The sequence below is a fragment of the Sinocyclocheilus rhinocerous genome, unplaced genomic scaffold, assembly GCF_001515625.1.
Source record: "Sinocyclocheilus rhinocerous isolate Xijiao unplaced genomic scaffold, SAMN03320098_v1.1 scaffold1982, whole genome shotgun sequence".
NCBI classification, from domain to species: domain Eukaryota; kingdom Metazoa; phylum Chordata; class Actinopteri; order Cypriniformes; family Cyprinidae; genus Sinocyclocheilus; species Sinocyclocheilus rhinocerous.
The window spans coordinates 645,452-661,771 of NW_015651555.1; the positions used below are offsets into that span (position 1 = coordinate 645,452).

Here is a 16,320-nt window from a genome sequence, read left to right on the forward strand (position 1 = left end):
AATGTCATCTTCAGATGTGACACTTGTGGAAAGGGATGGCAGTTAGAGAAAAGACAATGTTCTTTGCTATAGCATCACAACAATGGAGTGCTTAGGAATTCTGTTCACTGAATTCCAATTCTAATGTCCCTGTAAGTCATCAAATTCTCCATGGATGTGTTCTCGATCCTAATTGTACAAAACTACTTCTCAGATAAGGGAGATGTTCTTTCTTCAGAACCCTGAGAAATAGCTGCAAATCGAATTTGTTTCTTTCCCAAACCACTTAATCTAATGTAATGCAGTTTCAAATGAACCTTCGGGCCAAACAAAGCATGTTAAACAGTCAGCAGGACATGTTGTGAAAAACGCAACTCTCCAAAAGAATTGCGAAGCTTTTTTAATTACATTTTGAAAAAATCATTGCGTTCCAGTTGAAATGTAAATTGAGTGCTTCAAAAGAGTAAGTAGATTCATTATGAAAGTACAAATTTGTTGCACTCGCTTGGGAGTCCAAATATTAATGACATATTTCTCCATAACGGGGAGGCAGAAATTGTTTAAACACAGGCTTGAACAGTGACTCTTGATCAAATTTTTGATGGCTAAGAGGATAAAACAGGGCGAGAGTGAAATGCTGATGTTTTTGCTCTTCGGGGGTTTCGGGAGAGGGTGGAGTTGTGCCGCCTCTATTTAGCTGCAACTTCATTCTCAGCTGGTTGGCCTGTAGCAGTCTCTGCAGTTTTGGAGGCCTATAACAAAATGCAGACGCATGAATGAATCTTTTATATAATTAAAATGAATGGGAACAGTCACGCTCCAAAATGACAAAAGGTCTGTCTGTTCACTCCAAGGACGATAACTATAACAATAAACCATAACGATAATTATAACGATACAAGCATTCTAATTCTAGGAAACAACTATAACAATGACACATTAGAATTATATTGTTGTAACACTTTCAGAATGATTTTTGCCAGCTGATAGAACTGGCATGCCATATTCCAAGTTATCTGAAGCCATACAATAGCTTTGTGGGAGAAACAGACTGAAATTTAAGTAATTTGCTGAAAATTCCTGTTCCCGTTGTAGTGCAAATGATCTGTAGAGGTGGAGACTGCCAACTTTAAAGTGACGTGACATGTGGCCAAGTATGGTGACCTATACTCGGAATTAGTGCTCTGCATTTATCCCATCCAAAGTGCACACACACACACCCGGAGCAGTGGGCAGCCATTTTTTTTGCTGCGGCGCCCTGGGAACAGTTGGGGGTTCGGTGCCTTGCTCAAGGGCACCTTAGTCATGGTATTGAGCGTGGAAGAGAGCGCTGTACATTCACTCCCCCCACCTACAATCCCTGCAACCTTGGGTTACGAGTCCGACTCTCTAACCATTAGGCCACGACTTCCCCTTTATAATAGCTTAAAACCTTATTTTGTTCCTCAAAGCTTCCATAATGCTGGTTTATGGCTTCTGAAGATTTGTAATATAGCACACTAGTCATCTGGACTACATTTATGCTACTTTAATGGTCCCCATTCACTTTCATTCTCCAGAAAAGAGCATCCAGGACATTCTACTGAACTTCTCATTTTGTGTGTCATGGAAGAAAAAAGTAATTTGTTGGGAAACAACATAAGGATTGTTCCTATTTCTTAAAGCAAAGGCCTCACCTTCTTTTTCTTCTTCTTCTGTGCTTTGCGACTTGCAGAACTCTGGATCAGAGACTGAAAATGACAGAAGAAACCAAAACAACACAGTAAGAAAAACCTTCATTTTTAATCAATTTAAATAGAATAGATGGGTCTAACATACCTTCAGTTCAGGATCTTGAACATCATATTCAGACTTGTAGAGTTCCGCTTCAAGTGGTCCACTGGTGATTCTCAAGGGCCCATTGGCCATCAGCAGCACTGTGAACTTAAACTGAGCCACAAATTCACCTAAAGACAGACAAAAACAGGTGGAAAGAGAAATTTACCAGAGGTCAGAGCAGGAAGAAATGGTGCAATGATAATGAGACTGACCTTCTTTCTCGTTCAGCACACTAAAAGGCTGCAGGAGCTCATGTTTGGCACACTCCACCACTCCCAAACGAGCCTTTCCTTCATCCTCAAATGCCCTGCAGGACACAAAGACTACTCTGTTTACCAAATGACCATGAAATCTAAACCATCGATTTATCCACCAAGTTTTAAAGTCATTGTCCTAGCATTCCTCATGTGACAATACAAAAATAGAGCACACGTCATCAAAAATCAACAGCATGGTTCCCACAACTTCTCACTGGTATTCACATCCTTCTAGTCAAAATGTACATGAAAAACACCTGCTTGATTTAAGAACAGAATATCTAACGCAGATACACCTCTTGATTTAGCCAAGTAGGAACCAAACAAATTGGAGAATAGTGCTGCCCACCTAAGAGTGAAGGGCATGGCGTCAAAGCGTCTCTCCACCTCGCTGAAGAACATTCTTGAGGTCTTCATTTTCAGCCCATACTGCTTACTGGGGTCCCTTTTGTAGATGGTTGTCCTCTGGCCGCCATCTCTCGCCTATGGGATAGATCATGCAGCTTAAATATCTATTTATATCCATAGTATGAAAGGTATATGATTACAACCAAACAGAAAGGATTAAAAATGGCAGGTGCCATTCATAAACGTGTGATTATCACTTACCTTCCCCTCTCCTGTGCTGATCAGCACATCCACGGCATAAACTTCATGAACTTCAAACTCTGCCTTCTCATGGTCCTTCCTGTTATGAGACAAACAGTGGAGATTGATGTCTTTGTTGATTTTGAATTGAATGATTCAGTGATAAAATCAGTGTCTTACCGCCACCTACTGGCAGTTTTAGTTTCATTTTTAAAGTATCATTTCAGTTATTTAAATCAATCAATATTTCAAAATATTCAACATTTTATATTTAAAACTTTAATCTCATAACATTATGAATTTAAAACATCCATGCCACCTCTGAGCCTCATTAAACGTCTCTAAATATACCTACATCATGTCACTTTTGTGTTCCTCTGTGCCACCTCTGTAGTGCAAATGAATTTTGTTAATATTGATTTATTTTGATTGGTAACATTCTTCTTATTCTTATTCTATTGTTTTAATTAGAAATTTTGGAAAAGCTTAATATAAATACATATATTTGAATTTGAAATAAAAGATGACATACTTTTAATAAAGTTAGAAAAAAATGCCATTACAAAGGTAAAAAAAATGCCCCTGTAAATCACTTTAAGGAGTCAAATATCACCTCGTAATGGGAAGGATTATTTTTGTTATTGATCAGAAGGTGCTCCTGAATTTTTTGACTGTGCTTCTAAAAAGAAAAGTAAGCATAGACCCTGTTGTAAGCCATTTGTTGACCAATTTCCCCCAAAAATATAAACACTGTGGCTCCGTGCCAGCATAAAATCTTGCTTGCTTGGATTGAGATGTTTGAGAAATTCAATATTCAGTTTTGCTTTATACCGTTGTTGATCTGTAGGGTTCTGGATAATGGTCTTTTCTCCATCAATAACATGTTGCTTTAGTTGATGAGACAGCATACCTATCCATAAACAAAAGAGAAGAACTGTGAATAATGGCACATGCGTCTATGAATAATTGGCAGATCACAGTCAGACATTCCTGCTGATGCCTGTAGGTACTTTGGGTTGTTCTTTCAAGTCTTTCATGTTTTGTCTGATTAAATGGCTAGTTCAACCCAAAAAATGAAACCTGTTTGAGCTTCAGTTTATCATGTTTGATGTGCTCTATGTATGTGCATTGATCAATGTTTATATGTGAATAAATCGGTTCACAATATAAATCGATCTTTAAAGGGATAGTTCACCCAAAAATGAAAATTACCCCATGATTTACTCGCCCTCAAGCCATATTAGGTGTATATGACTTTCTTCTTTCAGACAAATACAATCAGAGTTATATTAAAAATGTCCTGGCTCTTCAAAGCTTTATAATGGCAGTAAATGGGTGAAATTCAATAGTCCAATAGATGTCCAATAAGTCCAATAAAGGCCTCCTGAAGCGAATCGATGCATTTTTGTAAGAAAAATATCCATATTTAAAACGTTATAAACCATAATCTCTAGCTTCCGCTAACTGGTACGCGTGCTCACAAGAGAGTGGAGTCCAGCGAATGTGTGGAGCACTTTTTTATGATGGATTGGCAGTTTATTGGACATCTATTGGACTATTGAATTTCACCCATTCACTGCCATAATAAAGCTTGGAAGAGGCAGGCCCAGGACGTTTTTAAATATAACTCCGATTGTATAGACCAATTTGAAATAGACGTCACAGTTACGTCACTTGCAGCTGCGCGCGCATTGTGGTGGCAGAAAAACACTAGTAACAAATGGAGGGAAACAGGTAAAATCCATGGAATAAGAGGGAAAAAAATGTATTGTTGTGCCTTTGGATTTCAGAATCGGAATGCAAATAATTTTTATATAATACTGTCGTCAAAGACGCCATTTGAAGCTAAACGCAGACGTTTAAACGGACAAACTATGGATGAAACCTAATATGATTACTCTACTTTTAAAGCATAAATTAGATTTAAACAATAGGTCTATATAATGTTCACATAGGGGACATATTGTATTAGCCCTTCAGTTAAAGTCTATTTTAAATCACAATTATGGCTTTTTTTCTTGCAAATGCAAGTTTATCTCCTAGTTCGAACTTGATTCAACTCAACAATTGCGAGTTTGTCAATTCTGAGGAAAAAAAGCCAGACGTGTGGTGTTATAAACTCATGATTCTGAGCCGAGGGAAAAAAGAGAGAATGACGAGTTAATTTTTCTTACCAGAATTGTGAGATATAATCTCGGAATTGAAAGAAAAAAGTCAGAATTTTGAAATATAAACTCAAAATTGCCTTTTTTATTCTTTTATTCCATGGCTTGCATAGACTGCTACATTAAAACTGGCATTTTCTGCCACCAGATAGGCTCCGCCCACAAAAAATGTCATCACTGTTTGGAAACACTGAAATTGGTCTATTTGTCTGAAAGAAGAAAGTCATATACACCTAGGATGGCTTGAGGGTGAGGAAATCATTTGGTAATTTTCATTTTTTGGTGAACTATCCCTTTAAAGTATTAAAGCTTCAGTTCTGTGGATTTTCAAAAGATGGACTGAAATCTCTCAGGTTTCATTATAAGTATCTTTTTTGTGTTTCAAAAATAAACAAAAGTGTGGATTTGGAAGGACAGAATTTGACATGACAGACATGATGACAGAACTTCATTTTTGGGTGAACTGTCCCGTTAAAGCAAATATCAGATATCAAGCCAGTCCTGTTTTTGTACAAATAATGAGTTTTCATTCTCAGTTTTGTTGAGTAATGAGTTTACTCGGACTAACCACACCTTCAAACTCCACAATACTCTCCAGATGGATTATGTTTTAATTGCAGTTGGGCTTTCCCAAATGATATAACAGCTATATCTCACCCTCAATTGGATTGCACTTGAATGACTGAGCAATCTTACTCCAGGCCTCTGTTACTTGAGTGTTCTTCAGAGGTAAATGGGGCAGACAGAAAAGACAAGAGACTCTGCATGAGAAACAGACCATCAATATATTTAAATATAAGACATACCGTCTATTCTGTGCAATCTTGTGTTGAGAAGCTGGCAGCTAATGTTCTCATAGATGTTAAAAGGCTTCAACCTTACCTACCTACCACTTTAACTGAGAGGTTTGTACTAACCTGGTTGCCGGGTTTGACGAGACGCAAAGCTGCTTCCGCACACAGGTGAGCTGCTTTGATCACATCAGCTTTCCTTCCTGTCACAGGTGCTTCCTGAAAGAAATCATGAAGTCACTAGTTTTGTAACAGGGTTTATTGTTGCGATTATCATATCTCTTATTCCATGGCTACTTAGCAAATAAATGGACATGACATTTTGATTGAAATTTTGAAACAGACCAATACGAGTGAAATGAAACTGTTATACCTATGTAGAAAATCGGCTGCCTGAGTTTTTGACCATTAAATTATATAATTAACCAATTAGTAGCAACTACTCCAGAGAGGCATGTGATGATACTTTATAATTGCACTTTTAGGTATCCATACAGCCATGAAGTTTTATAAAATGTAAAATGTAGTAACGGTGGGGAAATACGTATATATGCACACGCACCTTAGTAGCTCCAATAACAAAGCTATGGGCTATGTTGGAGATGAAGCCGTCGACATGTACTCCTAAATCACTGTTGAGAGAGAAGAAGAGAAATTCAGGAAGGAAAATAGAAAAATAGACATACAGGTGCAGGGAAACCTGAGCAAAGCCTTTTAAACCCCTAAGTGTTTTCAGAGAACAACCCAAATACACAGCAAAAATGTAAGCGCCGTCAAATGAATATAATAAAAAATGGCCTTAAAAAAGTACAAGACCATCAATATGTTCTGCCCAAATAGGAAATACAGAAAATTACAGAGTCTATAAAAGAGATTTCAGAACACTTGTGTTGCGGAGTCTACATTAAACACTAAAAACAATTATTAAGTGTGACATTAACGTGCAAAGTTGCATGTGTGGATCACAAAAAACAAGGGAACAAGCAGGAAGACACAATCGGAAGGGATAGAGACGGAAAGTGGAGAACACTGCAGACAAGTTGGGCTGAGTAAGAGGAAGGAAAATGACTTGAAGGAAAAGGAGAGGAAGGAAAAGACATGGGGAGGTTAGACAGACGCAGACAAACTGGAGAGGGGAGTTTGCCTACATTTTGACCAAATCTCCATCTTTCAGCATGTAATCGGGGTCGCTCTTCAGCGGAGAGAAGTGGCAGACACAGTTATTGACTGACACACTGGTGGGGAACGCAATGCCTGCAAGAAAGGACAACCACCAATCCTGAACAAAAAGACCTTCTGCATAATGTGTGAGGAGAGTGATATTTCAAATGAGGCCTGCAGATTTATCTGGAGGAGTCTAAATCTGAACCGATCTATTCTGAATGGCCTCAATATCACTCTCTTACGAACCACAAGCATTTAGCCACGTCTACATTTCAGTCTCACCTTTCTTCATGTCCTTCTCCTTCTTAAAGATCTTCCCAGTCTCTGCCATGATGAAAGCATCTCCTTTCTCACAGAGGCTGAGAACTGAAACTCCTGGTTTGGCAGCATCGATGACGACCCTCAACGCCTCTAAAAAGAATAGAACAAGACCAAGTTTTATGGGCAAAAAAGTCCATTGTCTATAGTCAATAGGGTTAACCAATCAGCTTTCTGTCGGTCAGCACGGTGAATGTGCACGACCAACATGAACCCCTTGCAAAATCTGGCATGGGAAAATCTTTCGAGATTCCAGATCACGTGAATTACTGTGAAAATGTGCAATGTGACGGCACCTTCAAAAAGTTATTCAAAAAAACTGAAACTGTAATATGCACACTAAATGAAAGTCCAACTAATCCTACTAATAACATAATTGGTCATAGTCATCTAAATAAATAGGCTTTTGAAAGGGAGAATAGGCATGGGCCGATTACCGGTTTCAAGGTATACCGCGATTTGAAAATGTCACGGTTTCAAATCTGCTGTTTGCTTAGTTCAGGCATGTAGTATAATTTCTCAAAGCTAGAATTATATAACTAAAATTAAATAACTGTAATTACAGATTTAGGTTAAATAAAGGTCTTTATTTTTCTTCTTTTAAACAAATCAAAGAAAAATAAACAAATTCTACTGTTCCTAATATTCTGTATGTTGCTCAAAAACTAAATATATTGTGTTCAGCGGAAAAAAGTTTTTTTTTTTGACCCAGTCATTTAAAAATAATATAATAAAATAATACCGTGATAGCGTGAAACCGTGATATTTTTGCTTAAGGTTACCATACCGTCAAAATCTCATACCGGCCCATGCCTAAGGGAGAAGCAACATTTCCAGGATGTTTATTGTTGATGTCAAAGGCTGTACATCAATTCAAACTGAACAGTATTTCGGTGCAAAATTATTGCTCACTTGTTAGAAACCATAATTATATAAGGCATTTTCCAACATGGACAGGTTGTGTGACATGCTCTCATTCTCAACACTATACAAGATCAAAAAATGACCCAGACTACATTAAACAAGGCTTGCAGTGAGCATAAACATGCTTTGTGCTAATAACAATGGCTGCATTTGAAATTGCACACTTCCCTGCTATATACAGTAGGTAAAAAGCAGTATGTGAAGTGAACTGAGTAGCATGTCGGAATTCATTGTAGTCATAAAACAGCAGGCAACAAGTACCCGATAACCTACTATTTCCGACTGAAGTGCACATCCAGTGGACACTTTACTATCCCATGAGGCCACTGGAAAGCATTTGTGAATGGCAGTAAAGCAAAGCAACTGACTCTGGTAGGTCACATCATGACAGTGACAGCATATTACATTCATACTATATTGAACATACTTTTTTAACAGTGGCAAAATACTTATTCAAAAGAAGTACCTGCTCAGAGAGTATGCAATTTCGGATGCAGCCAATGTTTTGCACGTTGATTATTGCCTGTTGAGAGCATGAAACCATCTAAATTTAGGAGATATTTAAAGGGTAGTCGATCACACAATTTCTTCGGACACTGTAGCGGTTGTGATAGGACGTCACACTCTGCGGTGTCTTTTTAAAATCTATCTTCAAAGACTGTTCTTTTAATTCAGTTTAGAGGTCAGCTGAGACGTATTGATCTTCTATCGGTCACACATCTTCATGTGACACAAACTCAAGAGGTCAGAACACACAGAAATGTGAAACTTCTTCGCATGAGTTTGCGTTTATGGCCTCCAGCACTCGCACACATATGAACAAAAGTGAATGGAATGAAAAGTGTAGCTTGAAACCCATTTACAAACCAAAACGGCCCATAATAATGGTTCAAGATGTAATGTAATATATCAATAAATTTTAATGTCATAGTGCAAACTTTTTTAATCAAAAAACTGTTCTAGTACTATGGCAGTGAGACGCTACTTGATGTCCAGTATAAAATCAAGGTCCTGAAAGAAAACCAGTTGAGAAGGGAAAAAATACTGTAGAAGTCAACAGTGCTCATCAACTGTTCGAATACCAACATTTTTCAAAATATCTTCTTTTTTGTTCAACAGAAGAAAGAAACTCACACAGGTTCGGAACAAGTGGAGGGTGGGTAAATGATGACAAATTTTCATAATGGAAGTGAACTAATCCTTTAATGCAACCTAACAAGGATATCACAAAAAATTGTAGCAAAACTAAAAGAAGAAAACCAGGAATCACTGAGCAATCAATGGAGCTCATAGAGTACTGCACTACCATTCAAGTTCACCATGCAAAAACATACAATGATCAACCAGTTGCTCTGGACTGATAATGTCAAAAGCCCAGTCAGCATCACCTCACCAGCTAAAGTTCACCTCCATGCTGTTCACTACTTCTGTGAGCAACGCTGATAGATGGGATGTGAAAGCTCTCAAGTCAGTAAGGCAGTAGTGGACATATCCATCCAGACAGCTCACTAATAACCCGTGCCTTTGAGGACTAACGTTAACCTCTAACAGCTGGCAATGCCAGAGCCACAAGTGTCCACTGACATGCACTGAGGGCTAATGCTATCTAGCATTAGCTCTAGAATGAGTCCCTCCATACTGTAGGACTGCAAAAAAAAAAAAAGTGTACAGGTTTTATAGACATGTATAGGAGGAACAGCCGTGCATTTAAAAGAGGTCTTGTGCGGCTGTATGTTGCATAAGGCCAGGGCGCCGGGGTCTCATGTCCCACGCTGCTCGTCTCGTCCGAACACATGGCATGCATGAGATAGCAGCGTGGAGGCCCGTGTCACCGACTCAACACCTCCAGCACTCAAACGTCAAACTCACGGTTGGCGATGTCACCGCCCATCTTGTACTTGGTCACGACCAAGTCCTCGGCGATGGTCTGCTCTTGCTGTTCGTCGTCAGACATCGTTGCACCGGCTTTCGAAGCGTCTCTCTAGCTCTATGATGAGCGGACAGCAGAAATCAGTCACGCTACCACCAGGCTGCTCGTCGACCCCCCCCCAGCTCCACCCACGGCCTCCACGCACAGCGTAGCCACGCCTACTACGCAGCCGCATCACAGGTGTCGTTATATACGATGGCGCCAAAACCAATCGAGGCTTTTGGAATGTCTTCCAAAAAAGGGCAATAAACAGGAAAATAACATCAATTATGAAACGACTCTACAGATGACAATAGTGTTATTATCTAGCTCAATTCAGTTCAAGTTTTTGTTACATATATATATATATATATGTATATATATATTTGGCTTGCTCAGTTGGGGCTTAAAAGACAACTAATATTCAGGAAATGTTATCTGAATGTAACGTTATTGTATTATGATTTTGTCTGATTTCCTAGGCTACACCTTTTCTAACAAAAACAGGCATTATCATTGTTAAACTCAACCACAATAATTCCAAGCACTACACATTGAAAAAAAAAATAATAATAAATATGTTTGTGTGTGTGTGTATATAATAGCGTACAATTACTAAATGCCCAAATATATAAAAGAAATAAATTATAAATTAAACTTAAGTTAATCAATATTGCAAGTAATTTACCCCCGGTTTCACAGACAAGGCTTAAAGTCCCAGACAAAAATGTAAGTCTGAACTGTTTCAACTGAAAGAAACTTGCACTGATTGATCTTAAAATATGTCAGTGCCCTTGTTTTGTCTCAAGATGCACAGCAGTAATGTTTTTTTTCTAAGGCATGTTTATAAATATTACTTAAATGTCCTAATTAAACTATGGCCTAATCCTGTGAAACCAGGCCTTAGAGCTGCTTGAAAGAATTGAAATAAAATCTTTAAATATTTTTTTAAAATGCCACATTACTACATATTTAATTATTAAATATTACATTATTACATTAACATAAAATATGAACAATAAGGTTAAACTGTCTATTCAATTGATAAGAAATCTATTAGCCTGTAATATGCAATAATAAATCATAAAACAGGCTGTAGCTGCCACAATATGTTTTCCTCTTTTGTAAATTTGATTGATTGATTTTATTAGATTATCGCCCCAAAGGATTGCATTTCAATTTCGTTGTACTTGTACAATAAAGACATTCAATCAATAAATCATTTGTAGTTATACAGTATCATATAGTAAGTGGCACCTCTGAAAATTAGTCTATTTTACGGGAACCCTAAAGGTCAGATGAATTCATTACTCACCTAGAGGTTCTCCATCTACAACCATTCCAGACACAAACACACACAGAGGACAGATCTGTCTTGATCTTCATGGGAATTGTTTTGTTAGTTTATAGCTTCCTAAATATGTATTGAGACACTACAACATTTAAACACACACACACACACACACACACAAAGCAGAAAAAAAGGGTATGAGTATGAGAGAACCTAAAAGGTTTCAAAAGTTTAGTTCAGCTTTACATAGAAACATTTTATTGAAAGTAAGATAAAAGCAAATAAAAAATCATTTCAAACTGTTACAAAGTTGAGAAAATACTTTAGTTTGATATGTGTGTACAAAACTATAGTTTGCTATAAAAGCTTGTTTACTGGCCATTTCATTTGAAACATAATACAAGTACTTCATTATTGATTTGTTCAGAAGGCATGGACAACAAACACCTCAAAGACATCAAAAACAACTTTACCCAAATTCAATCAATATGTTATTCAACTGACATAATCATTTTATAAATTCCAAATGTAAATACCTCAGATTAGATATTTCGAAAATAGTTCTTTCGAAAATTACACTTAAATTGTGAAATAATTCGAGTGCAATCTGAACAGATGCACAGTGGTATGGCAGTAACAGCTGCTGACTGAATTGGGCACTTCATGAACACACTATATTTAAGATGAACACTCACAACAGCAAACTTATGGCTTCTCTTGATGAGTTACACAAACTTGGCATGAACAGAACATTTTAAGCAACCACACGCTTACATACATACACATCCAGATGTACAGTAAATATCTTCCCATTCAATGTGTAGCTCATGAATCTGGCCATTCTGGTACCTCCACCATAGTAAAAAAAGAACAAAGCTGCTCTTATTTCAATGTATTTTAACCATAATGCAACATTTTTTACATCAAGAATACATTTTAGATCAAAATACATTTATTTTGTCAAGACTGCATCAGTTTTTCTCTGGATTATTGAATAATATCCTGAACATTGGCCACTGAAGAAAGTTCAACTTGCATTTATTCATTTGCATCAAGTTCGTTCAAGCTATTCTCCATTGCTACGTGCGGACAGCATTGGCTTTATGAAACGACCTGCTGTGCCAATAGTCAGGGTTATCAAAAGCTTTATGTTCCATCCCTGCATGAACTTTTAAATACTCTTCCGGCCCCGGGCTCCGGGGTTCATCCGTCAGCCCAACACTCTCCTCATCTTCTCCCTCCAGATTCTGGTATTCAGCTGCTGATGCTCCACCTGCAGCCAATGAGTCCATATCCTCATATTCATATACTTCTCCGTCCCCTTGCATTAACCCCTGAACCCTGAGCGAATTCCTCAGCCGAGGCTGGTGGTTAGTGTACTGATAGTCTTCCTCTACATATTCGTCTTCATCGTCTTGTGGCGATCTTCTGAGAGGAGGATGGGAAACCGGTCTTGGGAGGTGAAGTTTGAATACCATGTTGGATGGTGGTCCTGCACCACCACGGATGTCCATGTACTCGTACTGAACCCCCTGGAGATCCAGATCGCCGTCAGTGTACTCCGTTTCACTGGATAGGAAATCGCCATCGCTGTGACTCCTTTGGTCAGTCGAGGACTGGGAGAGACCGCCGCTACTTTCTGAGCCCTCGATCGATGATCTCTTACTGGGCCTGCTGGACCCTAGAGATTTGTGATTGCTGTACAAGCCGGCAGGGTTGAAGGAGGCGCTGCGGTCGCGTGGCGGTCGCTGATTGTAATCTTTAAGCTGCCCTGGTATATGCCCGAGAGAGAGAGTCTGATTGTTCATATACTCGTATTCTTCACCCGCAACACTGTGGGCCTCCAAAAAGTCGCCAGAATGACCTCTTAAGATTCTCCTTTGTGAACGTTTTGCACGTGATGATGTGAATAGAAGAGTTTCTAAAGAAAATCAAAATACAAGAGATGTGTTAACATGGGTACTCATACAATAAAAATAAATAAATAAAAAGACACTGCGATTGCAACTTAATTAGAATTTCACATTTAATGTAATTGCAACTTTTTTATATATATATATATATATGTTTAATGTTTTTGAAATAAGCCTCTTATGTTCACAAAGGCTGCATTTTTTTATCCAAAATACGGTTAAAACAGTAACATTGTGAAATAGAAGAATTGTTTTTTATTTTAATATATTTTAAAATGTAAATATAAAATAATAAAAAAATATAAAATATGTTAACACATTTTTGAATGGCAGTGTATCAGTTTCCAAAAAAAATTAAAATAATAATCATAATAATAAGCAGCAAAAAACCTTTTTTAACACTGATAATAATAAAAAATGTTTCTTGAGCATCAAATCAGCATATTAGAATGATTTCTGAAGGAACATGTGACACTGAAGACTTGAGTAATGATGCTGAAAATTCAGCTTTGCATCACAGGAATAAATTGCATTCTATAATATATTAAAATAGATAACAGCTATTTTAAATTGTAATAATATTTCACATTATCACTGTTTTTACTATATTTTTAATCAAATAAATGCAGCCTTGGTGAGCATGAGAGATGTTTAAAAAATCATATTATTTTACATTTTGACCAGTAGTGTATGTCATAATTGTGTGTATGATTATATCTCACAATGTAAATTTATGTCTTATTTTAAACATTATCTCATAATTACTTTTTATTTATTTTTTACTATGAAGGCAGAAACGGGCATCCGCAGATTTTTCAATCTTGCATCACAGTACCTTGTAAAGTTCAAAGCATTAAAATTTTGCATAAATTGTTGCATAAAGGTTGCACACACATGCTGCTCTAATTTGCTTATCCTCACCTTTCTCTGGACTTTCACCAAACCCAGGCAACACGTATCCATTTTGGTCTTCTTCTCCTGGAGTCCCTGTGGAGGTTGTTTCCGGAGGTCCTGATAGGTTGTCCCGCTGTGACATGTAAGCGCTGTCCTCACGATGTGTGACCCTCCTCATGCTGCCAACCGAAGAGATGTCCTCGTTCATCTCCAGCTCCACTGCAGTTCCCCGTCCCTCTGAGCTCTCAGAAACAGTGCATCCAGAGTCGAGACGGGACCGAGATGCCCATCCCGTCTACAGCAAAATGAGGTGAACAATATATTATATTGTTATATATATGTTATATATTACGTTATATATTAATATAAGTTATATATTAAGCCATATGCTCTTAGATATGTGTCTTATGTGCATTACTCCTCCAATATTCATTCATAACACACACAAACTTTGCAACTACACAAATGTAGTTTTTGTACACTGTAAAAAATGACCGTGAATTTAACGGTAAAAGACTGTAAAAATGCTACAGTAAAAACCTGTTAAATCTTTAGACATGATTGACAGCTCACCTGCACCGAGTTCTCCAGACCAGGGGTCATTGGTAGATATCCAGCAATATTGGATGGAGTCAGACTTGACTGGAAGTGTCAAAAAGATATGTTGCTTATTAATTCATTATTCATAGAGCCTCCACAGATCATCTCAACATCTACACTACCGTTCAAAAGTTTGGGATCAGTAAATAAATTAATACTCTTATTCTACAGGGATGCATTCAATTGACGGAAAGTGTCAGTAAAAACTTTTATATTATTCCAAAAGATTCTATTTCAGATAAATGCTTTTCTTTTGAACCTTCTATTCCTGAAAAATAAGTATGATGCACGTATGAAGCACATAGTTTTAAACATTGAAGGTATTAAGAAATGTTCTTTCTTGAGCATCAAATCATCATATTAGAATGATTTCTAAAGGATCATGTGACACTGAAGCCTGGAATAATGATGCTGAAAATTCAGCTTTGCATCACAGAAATAAATTACATTTTGAAATATATCAAATTAGACAACAGTCATTTTAAATTGTAATAATATTTCACAATAATACTGTTTTTTTAATAAAATAAACGCAGACTAAGTGAGCATAAGAGAGGCTTCTTTCAATTATTTAAAAAAATCTTACCAACACCAAATTTTTGAGTAGTGAATGGTGTACATTGGTCTATTTTCAATCAAACCACATATTAATTATGATCGATTTTATAAAACGCACCTGATGAGAATCTATACGCAATCTAGAGAAACTTCTGGATGGTGTTATATAGCGTGGCATGTCTGTCGTATCTTCCTGGTCCTCCAGCGCCACCCCTAGAATGTCCATCTCAGTTCCTCTCTGATGGGACTCATCTGAGGCCGGGTCAGGAGCTCTGTGCTCCTCCTATAGTGGTGGAACATCAATCAACAACAGTCATTCAAAACATTTCCAGCTTGACCGTGACATGCAAGATACAATGAAGTACTCTGTTAGTTTGACATACTGTGATGACGAGATATCGGGAGGGGTCTCTGGCCATTCGGGTGAACTCATTGGCTAGCTCCTTGAAAGTTGGCCGAACATTTTCATCAATCATCCAACCTGTTAAAATAAGCCAACAAATATTTATTTAGTCAAATACATAAAAAACTAAAATAAATGATATGTTACAAGTGAAAAAAAAAAAAATGCTACAAGTGAATTTAGGCATCTCAACATTATAATGTACATTATAATGTGTATAATGTCTGAAAAATGATTTTTCAAGATTTGCTACATATTACATTTAACAGTATTTTTTAAATTATTAGTGTTTTTAAAGCATGCACAAGCATATATTGTTATTGTTAACTAATACCAAAAGATAATTATTTTTAATAAATTATATTTAAAATTATTTTTACATTTATTAAAATATATTTAATAAATATTCAGTTTTAAATGTTAAGTTATATTTAAACTTAACTTAAAGGGGTCATATGATGCGATTTCAAGTTTTCCTTTCTCTTTGGAGTGTTACAAGCTCTTGGTGCATAAAGAAGATCTGTAAAGTTGCAAAGACTAAAGTCTCAAATCCAAAGAGATATTCTTTATAAAAGTTCAGAGTCAGCCACACCTACCTAAAACAGCTCATTCTAACACGCCCCCACATATCTACGTCAAAATGTGGAAATATTAGCATAATGCCGCCCAAACGTGCACGCAAAGAAAGAAGGCGTGGTTTCAGAAACAGCAGTAGTGTTGATGCAGCCATGTCAGGGAGACGCTGTGT

The 16,320-nt window shown here is 37.2% G+C and overlaps 2 protein-coding genes across 2 annotated transcripts in view; both read right to left on the reverse strand.

Annotated features, from left to right (window-relative positions):
• Positions 1-208: 208 nt before the first annotated feature.
• pa2g4a (proliferation-associated 2G4, a) lies at positions 209-10,060 on the reverse strand. The gene is made up of 13 exons (XM_016518546.1): positions 9,874-10,060; positions 7,045-7,173; positions 6,747-6,852; positions 6,161-6,230; positions 5,725-5,817; positions 5,465-5,528; positions 3,474-3,552; positions 2,664-2,742; positions 2,404-2,537; positions 2,010-2,104; positions 1,798-1,925; positions 1,656-1,709; positions 209-731 (listed from the first exon to the last, which is right to left on the reverse strand). The coding sequence occupies exons 1-13, from the start codon at positions 9,956-9,958 to the stop codon at positions 669-671; spliced, it is 1,179 nt and encodes a 392-aa protein (XP_016374032.1). The 5' UTR covers positions 9,959-10,060; the 3' UTR covers positions 209-668.
• Positions 10,061-11,469: 1,409 nt separating this feature from the next.
• Positions 11,470-16,320, reverse strand: part of erbb3a (erb-b2 receptor tyrosine kinase 3a) — a 29,181-nt gene continuing 24,330 nt past the window's right edge. The window contains exons 26-30 of the mRNA XM_016518547.1: positions 15,553-15,650; positions 15,288-15,452; positions 14,585-14,653; positions 14,039-14,306; positions 11,470-13,125 (exon numbers count right to left, since the gene is read on the reverse strand). Coding sequence (XP_016374033.1) covers positions 12,284-13,125; positions 14,039-14,306; positions 14,585-14,653; positions 15,288-15,452; positions 15,553-15,650 — 1,442 coding nt within the window. The 3' untranslated portion in view covers positions 11,470-12,283. The remainder of the gene's footprint in view (positions 13,126-14,038; positions 14,307-14,584; positions 14,654-15,287; positions 15,453-15,552; positions 15,651-16,320) is intronic.